Source organism: Petaurus breviceps, unplaced genomic scaffold (assembly GCF_028583685.1).
Source record: "Petaurus breviceps papuanus isolate PSGF00001 unplaced genomic scaffold, PetGlider_PUasm1.0 90808, whole genome shotgun sequence".
Classification (NCBI taxonomy): Eukaryota; Metazoa; Chordata; class Mammalia; order Diprotodontia; family Petauridae; genus Petaurus; species Petaurus breviceps.
This window is the reverse complement of record NW_027187349.1, coordinates 15,805,488-15,813,814: the sequence shown is the minus strand read 5'-3', so window position 1 is coordinate 15,813,814 and position 8,327 is coordinate 15,805,488. Positions and strand designations below refer to the sequence as shown.

At 37.6% G+C, this 8,327-nt stretch overlaps 1 protein-coding gene across 1 annotated transcript in view; it reads left to right on the top strand.

The window, feature by feature from the left end:
* The first annotated feature begins 593 nt into the window (after window positions 1–593).
* Window positions 594–8,327, top strand: part of WDR27 (WD repeat domain 27) — a 278,697-nt gene continuing 270,963 nt past the window's right edge. Inside the window, exons 1-4 of the mRNA XM_069070467.1 lie at window positions 594–644; window positions 2,910–3,105; window positions 3,759–3,900; window positions 7,343–7,467. Of these exons, the coding sequence (XP_068926568.1) occupies window positions 2,917–3,105; window positions 3,759–3,900; window positions 7,343–7,467 (456 nt within the window). The 5' untranslated portion in view covers window positions 594–644; window positions 2,910–2,916. The remainder of the gene's footprint in view (window positions 645–2,909; window positions 3,106–3,758; window positions 3,901–7,342; window positions 7,468–8,327) is intronic.

The window sequence follows — 8,327 nt, the reverse complement described above, 5'->3', positions numbered from 1 at the left end:
ACAGAGAGAGAGAGAGAGAGAGAGACAGAGAGAGAGAGAGACAGAGACAGAGAGACAGAGAGACAGAGAGACAGAGAGAGACAGAGAGAGAAAGAGACAGAGAGACAGACAGAGAGAGACAGAGACAGAGAGACAGAGACAGAGAGACAGAGAGAGACAGAGAGACAGCGCGTGTAGTGGGAAGATGTAATATGTTATTTTGCATAGAGATGCTAAAGGAATCCAGGGGAGCTGATGAGGTCATCATCTTTGATCAAACGTCCCTTGCTCTCAACCCCTAAGGATCTAGTCCTCTTGCTTTAAGCCCGGCAAGATATTTCAAGCCTTTCAGAAGTGCCGGGTAAGAGTTCGGACCTAGGTTTCCTGCATGCTTTGTGGGCAGCCACCCCTAACCCCTCTCCCCCGCCCCAGCCCTGTTCTCATTGGTTGGAACAGAATCCCGTAGAGCAGGCTAGACACTAGTCTACCATAAGGAAGTAGTGGCCTTGAGCACAAGGTAAATTGTCCCACTTGGCACGCCGTCTCCATCCTTGGCGTCTTTGTTGCCTAGGATACAGAGGGGGGAATTCTCACAGTACGCGCCCCTCCCCTGAACCGTAACCCTCTCGGGCTGTACCTTTGGGAGAGGATCTCGTAAAGTGCAGGTGAAGGCGTCCTAACCTTAAGTAGCCTCTAAGATCCCCGCTCTCCTCTTACCCCTCCATATTCTTCTCCCCTCCTAACTGTCCTCCCTCTCCCTTCTCCCATCCTGGACCATCTGGCTCCTTTCCTGCTTGTGTGGTCCTGCAAACCTGCATCTGCCAGGGTTTCCTAAGCTCTAAAGCAGGGGCTCAACCTTTTCAGGGCCATGGACCGCTTTGAAAGTCTGGGGCAGCCCTATAGATCCGTGCTTAGAATAATGTCTTTAAATGCATAAAATACATAGTATTACAGAGGGAACCAATTATATGGAAATCCAGTTATCAAATTATTCAAAGAAAAAACAAGTTCACACCGCCCTTTCCAGTCTAATCAGGGATCCCTTGGTTAGGTAAAGAAAGCATTCATTGAGCCCTTCTGTGTGCTAGGGACTGTGTTAAGAGCTGGAAATATAAATACAAGGTATTTGTCAAGTAGCTTACGTTCTGAAATGGGACTCCTGATTCAGAACTCCTGCAGCAGAGAAACTGAGCAAGTATTATGGGGCAAATAACTCTAAGTAAACATTGCCTCTTTGATGACCAAGAATTTAATGCCAGGTATTGTTTTTCTTGGAAGAAATAAATTGAGCATTGGGTGGGCAGTAGTTAACTTTGTTTTGGTCATCGTGATTAATAGCTAAAATTGAATGGGAGCTTTTGGATGGATATGTCTGTCTTACAATCTTGACAGATGCATCAAGAAAGCTAGATTGGATGTTGTTAGCAGAGGTGTGCTCTCAAGTCATATTTTCCCCACCCTGATGATATATTTAAGAAAATGAACAATTGAGTATTATTCAAATCATGTTCCCCTCTCCCCCTTTTTAAACAGAATTAGCCAGTTCTATTCATACCTGACTAGAGTTAGGAGGATCACTTAGTTTATTTAAATAGAACTTGTAGTCAAAGGTAATTTACTGAACTGTAACCTAAAATTTGGATACTGAAAGTAACTAAAGGGTACTAAAATTTTTGTATGAGGAGCCATTCTGTTTTAATGCACTAAATTGGGAATTGATAGCTAAATACCAGGTAGAAGTAATAAGCCTCTAAAAATGCTTAATTTAGAACCTAGGCATTTGGTAGGTATCGTGGAGTCATTGAAGGTTTTTGATTACGATATGAGCTGTTTTAGTATGATTAGTTTGGGGGTATAAAATGAATTAGAGAGCAAAAAGTAGACATGGGTGTAATGATAATGTAAATGGGAAGATCTTTCCCATTCATTATTAGGCCCATGTGACCCACTTAAGTCACTTGGAGGCCTGAGTCTCATAAGTGTGTGGTGGGAGGAGCTTTCGGAACAGATGGAGCAGGAAGGGTGGAGCAGAGCCCAGAAGAAGTTGGTCAGAGTAGTTAGAGCTGAGGGAGAGAGAGGAAGCTGGCAGCAAGCTGTGAGGGTTCATTTGTGGGAAGGCCCTAGCAGGGGGAAGGCTTGGGGATGGCAGTGCCCCCTGCATTGTTATTGGGTATAGATTTCTTTGTTGCTATGATGGATTTGACTTTCTGGTGTTTAAGTAAATGTTTTGGTTCTGTTTTCCATGTGGAGAGTCGATTATATTTTGCTATTTAGAATTAAGCTGGCATATTCATAGCCACCATAGGAGCTGTGAGTATCTTATTGGTGCTACAATGGGGCTATCAGTTAAGAGCATATTTTAGAAGCCTAGGTGATTTTGTATTTTTTTTGAAAGGTTGATTTGTCAATTTTGCGTGGGATAAGTAATGTTTTTATTCATATTCCACTTATAAATCTACTAGTCTTATGACATGCTAATAAATTATCAAAATAGTTCACATTTATATGTATAATTCATTTACTTTATTGATAGCAAATCAGTTTTTTTAAGTGATCATAGATTTTACATTGGAAGGAATCTTATAGGTCATTTAGTCCAACTATTCCTCCTCCCTCCACTTTATAGTTGAGGGACTGAGGTTAAGAGGGTTAAGTGACTTTCCCAAGGTCATACAATAGTAATAAGCAGCTGAGGTGAAATTTGAATCCAGATCTTCTGGCTACTTAATAAAACATCCATTCTACTGTACTGTAGGAAGTACTTTCCAGTCATTGGAGGTAGACAGTTATCTCATTTTGCAGATTAAAAAAACTTAGGTGTCATACAGGTTGTGAGTTAAGAGGCAGGACTTGAACCCAGATCTTCAAATTCCACCTCACTACTACAAATTAAGTACCTTAATAGAAATTATATAACTTTTTATTTTCAGCTTTAATATGGAAGATTCAGAAGATGCCTGCTATAATAAGTTTGGCTATGCTGGCAATATAGTTCAAGAAAGATATTTAATTGAGTCTAAAGAATCAGCATCTCATGTTCAACTTGCTTGCAGTCGACACTATTGTGCTTTCCCTTTAAATGGAAATGAGCTTTGCATATGGAATACTAATAACCCTTTCCATCAGGTATTTAAATCCATGGTGTGTGTTTTATGTATATAGAGTATGCTACAAAGGGATATGAGCAGCCAGGTGGTGAAGTGGATACAGTGCTGGCCCTGGAGTCAGGAGGACCTGAGTTCAAATATGCCCTCAGACACTTACTAGTTATGTGACTCTGGGCAAGTCACTTAACCCTGTTTGCCTCAGTTTCCTTATCTGTAAAAATAAGCTGCAGAAGGAAATGGCAACCCACTCCAGAATCTTTGCCAAGAAAGCCCCAAATGTGGTCACAAAGAGTTGACATGATTGAAATGACTCTACAACAAATGGATATATAATATATGATATGACATGTTATGCTTGCTGTTAAAGATGAACAAAATAGATAATACTGGAAGTAGGGAAAAATAAATGAAGCTTTTGAAACAAGCTTCAAAATCTAGGGGATTTTTTTAAAGCTCTTACAGACAATATGAATTTTGTGGAGTATAGCTCTTGGAGTATGAATAGTAATTATATGAATTCAATTCAATGTTTGGTTATTAAGTGCTTGGTATGTGTTGAGTACTTCTAAAAGTAGTGTTTAAAAATAGGCAAATACTATTGAGAACATTAAATTTTGGGAGTTTTGAATTCTTATTTTTTTGTTTTGCATTATATGTGTTCAATGTTTTTAGCCATTACACTTGTTAGGACATCATCAGTCAATTACTGCTGTGACATTTGGAAACAGAGTTAATCCATTTCTTGTCTGCTCTGCGTCTTGTGACTATGTTATAATATGGAACCTGGTGGATTGTGCAGAAAGAGTACTAAAAGGTAAATGTATATATTATGTATATATTTTATAGATAATTTTAAAAATAAAAATAACATCCATTTGTTCTTAAATATATTTTGGTAATATAAAAATATTTGGTTGATATACTATTTATTTCATATATTCTTTTGTGGTCATTGTTTTTAGTCAGTATGAAAGTCATTTTGAGAGATAAAACGAAAAATAAGCCATAGTCCTCAAGTCAAGGAATGTATAGTATAGTTGGAAAGATGAGATATAAATACCTATTTAAGAAGGGGGCCAAGAGCTGCCACCTTTTCATCTCCCACACTGTAATCTGGATCTTTGCGTTGTCTCTAGTAACTTATCTTCCTGCAAGAATACATCAACTCAAACTCACTCTTCCTCAGTACCCCCTGGCCCTGGGGACATGATTTACTGCAAATTCCTACCCCTCTCTACTGTATCAGTAGTGGGAAGGGCTCCTAACATACCTGGGCCTTTAAAAACACAAGGTTAATTTTGGAAGAGGGCAATAGGGTCAAAAAGATAAATATGAATAGCAGAGGAAACCAGGGGGAGCATAGTAGGCCCTTTGGGACCCTGAGCTTTTAAATACTTGGTGCAATCTCAGAGAGACTAACTTCGGTCAGAAGTTAGAACCTGCTTTGAAGCTGGTGTTTCTTGGCCTTTTTAAATTCATCAGCTAGATCATTTGAGAAAGAAGCATTGATATACATCAATCCATAAATACATCCATATGTAAATACATATGTGTGCACACATACATACATACATACATACACACACATCTTCTGGCCTAGGAAAACAGAATCTTGAAAGCACACTATGCCAACTGATGTATCTGACCTTTTGAATTTGTTTGTCCATTATGTAAATTGGCTTGTGACTTTCAAGTTTTACATATTTTCTTTCAAAAATAAATTTGAACCATGTAATTTTGTGGTACTGTGGAAAAATATGGGCAAGCAGGATTCTGCCAGCAAAAAAGGGCCAAACAGCATAAATAATCTATTAACATTTCTGGCCTACAGTGTAACTTCTGAATTGAATAATCTAAATTGAAAATAATTTGTATGTTTTTGAATACTGTACATCATCAAAACTATTTAATCCAGTAAGACCACTAGGGATATTTATATATAGGAAGTTATCAAATTAGTAATGGGTTGAGTTCCAAAGTTGATCCAAATTGGGAATAGTTTCTCTTTAGAAAATGTTAAATTTGGTGATAGATTTCTAGGCCATCCAGAAAAATGTATGTAACTGATTGCATGGGATTACTGGTTTTATAGAACCCAACCACTGTGTATAACAATGATGCTATGGGAATATATGCTTGAGATTGGCCACATATGTCCCCATATTGCTAGCCCTGATCATGGTTCCTCTTCTTTAAGATGGTTTCAAGGACAGGAGTTATAGAGAAGCTGGGGGTAGTGGCAGTAGCGTGGGAGTCAGGGGGTTCATGAGCTAGGATGGGACCCTTTGTTTGAGTTGTTGGACAGGGCATAAAAGTAATGAGAAACCAGGATAAGGGCAGTGGGAATATCTGAGGAGGGCAGTACAGGGCTGGATGATAGAGGGAAGGGGTCTAACTTCCATATCTCTCTTCCCATCAGGTAGAGCCCAATTCTTGGTTGGAGCAGTGGAAGGGGGGAATAGTTTGTCAACATTGGGGGTCTTATGGCAGAATTGGGATGTAGAAAACTCCATTTTTATCTCTTTTTCCTTCCAGCCTTTTTTTACTTTCCTCCTCCTCTTATCTCTCTATCCTTACTCCTTGTTTTGCTTTTAACAGGGTTGTTGTCATTCAGTTGTTTCAGCTGTGTCTAACTCTTTGTGACCCCATGTGGGTTGTGTTTCTTTCTTTTTTTTTTTTTTGGCAAAGATACTAGAGTGGTTTGCCATTTCTCCAGCTTATTTTACAGATGAGGAAACCTGAGGGTTATGTGACTTGCCCAAGGTCACTCAGCTAGTAAGTTTCCAAGGCTGGATTTGAACTCATGAAAATGAATCTTCCTGATTCCAGGTCCAACATTCTGTCGATTGCCACCTAGTTGCCTTTCTAATAGGGAGCAAGGGAATAATTGTAATTGGTGTAAAATGAAGAAGCTATAGTAGGATAAAATCTACTTCTTCCGATATCTCTTTTTTCCTCTATCTTTTCCCCCTCTCACTCCTCCTGCTACCATCTTACTTGACCCTGTCCAAGGGGCAAGGTTGAAAAGAGGGTACCAGCACTAACAGTGTTTGATGTCCCAGGCAATAGGAAGGGGAAGAACATTTCCAGCCATGCCTGTGGGAAGGAAAAGAGTTACTTGGTAGTCTGACTAGAGTTTGGGAGCTGGTATTTGTATATCAGGAATGTAAATAAGTGAAAGAATAACTTTTTTCAAGGCTTTTTACCCTGGGGTCCATGAACCCTATAAGACATCTGTAGATAAATTTTAAGAAATCTGTGAACTTGGATGGGAAAAAGTTTACATCTCTGTGTTCACTAGTCTCTAACGAATTTAGTATTTCCTTTATTTATGAATTTAAAAAGCATTATTCTGAGAAGGGTTCAGGCTTCACCAAATTGTCAATAGGTCCACCAAACTGAAAAAAAAAAAGGTTAAGAAGCCTTGCTTTATTTCCTTAAAATTTTTGGAGTTTTGAGTGATTTCTTTAGTGGGGCAAGAAATGAAGTGACCAGTAATGGTTCTAACCAGCTCTGCTTTTATTGAGATAGTGATCGTCTAGGAAGAAATAAGAAGATATTTCATTTACAAAATAAAGGGACTTCTTCCTGGGAAAATGTTGACTTTTTAATAGTCAATTTACTTGATTAACAATTCTTCTGCATTGTCATGGAAAGCATTAGGGTAAAATGAAGCATTACTCCTAGTATGTGGTTTTATTGGTTAGTTGCAGTTCAATTTGCTTTAATTTTTCATTGATATACTTTTACATCAAATTTGGAAGATCATTTTCTGATTAGCCATATTTAATGAAGGCCGAAATCTGTGCCTGATTTATAAAGGCCTTTATGTCCAGTCTCAACTCAGAATTTATATTTGAACCTAGAGAATTAGATTTAATTAACATTGTGTGAAAATAAGATTATTGTATGGTCCATCTTATAAACATATTGAATGATTAAAAACATTTCTGAGTATAATATTTTATTTAGAAAGAACTATCAAAGATGTTCCCTCTAATAAAATTCTTTTTCTATAGTCAATTCAACTAAGACGAGTTCTTAAATTAGAATGTCTTCAGAAGAAACTTTGCATGTTCATTGTTCTGTAACACCACTAAAGATATAAAATGGCATTGGGGCTCAATGCTTTTGTTTTTGAAATCATCTGGGATCAGCAAATTACGCTCTTTTATTTTCTCATAATTTAGTCAAGTTATGCTAATTTTTACTGGCAACTGTTTATGAATTGGTATTAATAATAAAAATTGTTATAGGGTTAACTCCTCGAGGAAATGTCATAGGAACTCTTTTGGGAATGGTCCTTTATCTGAGATTTAGTCCAGATGACCGTATTATTGCTGTGTGTGCTGGACAAAAGATACTGGTGCTTGATGCTAAGGTAAGACCTTAAATATTATATAGCAATTAGAATCATTTAAATCTGATGGGATCTCAAGAAATATAAGATCTTGTATATTAAAAAATCTATAATGTATTTTAAAGACGAGTTTAATCTGAGAGATTTGGAAATGTATTCTCATCTAGTCTTTACAGAATCTACCCCTACTGCAGTTATTACTTTTACTACTAGAATCTCCTTTTCCTCCTCTTCCTCCTCTTCCTTTTCCTCTTCCTCTTCCCCTCCTACCTCCCAGGGCTCTTCTGAGGACAAAATAATTAGATAATATTTATAAAGTGCTTTGCAAACCTTAAGTGCTATATAAATCCATCAACATTTATTTAATGCCTACTCTATGCCAGGCACTATGCTAAATGCTGGGTAAATAAAAAGAGACAAAACACAGTCTCAGCCCTCACAGAGCTCACAATCTAACTGGGGAGACTATAGGTAAGCAAATATGTATAAACAAATTATATACAGGATAAATAGAAAATAATTTAAAAAATTAAAGAGGAAAGGTGCTAGAATTGAGAAGGGTTGGGAAAGGTTTCTTGTAGAAGAGGAATGCTATGATTGAATTGCTAAGATGAATTGTTACTATTATTATTACAACACCATGAGATTCTCAGTTCATTGGTTCCGACTCCAGTTGCTTAATTTTTTTTCCTAGATAGTGTGGTAATATTGGTAAAACACTGGCGTTTTCATTATGCCACACTAAATAGCTCTTGTTGTATGGCTCTAGACAAGTAATTTAAGTAAACTGAGGTTCAGAATGATTTGTCAGATGGAGGAGGTTGGCTGAAATGGTCACTAAATTACCTTCCCATTCTGGCAAGAAGACTCGAGGCTGAGCT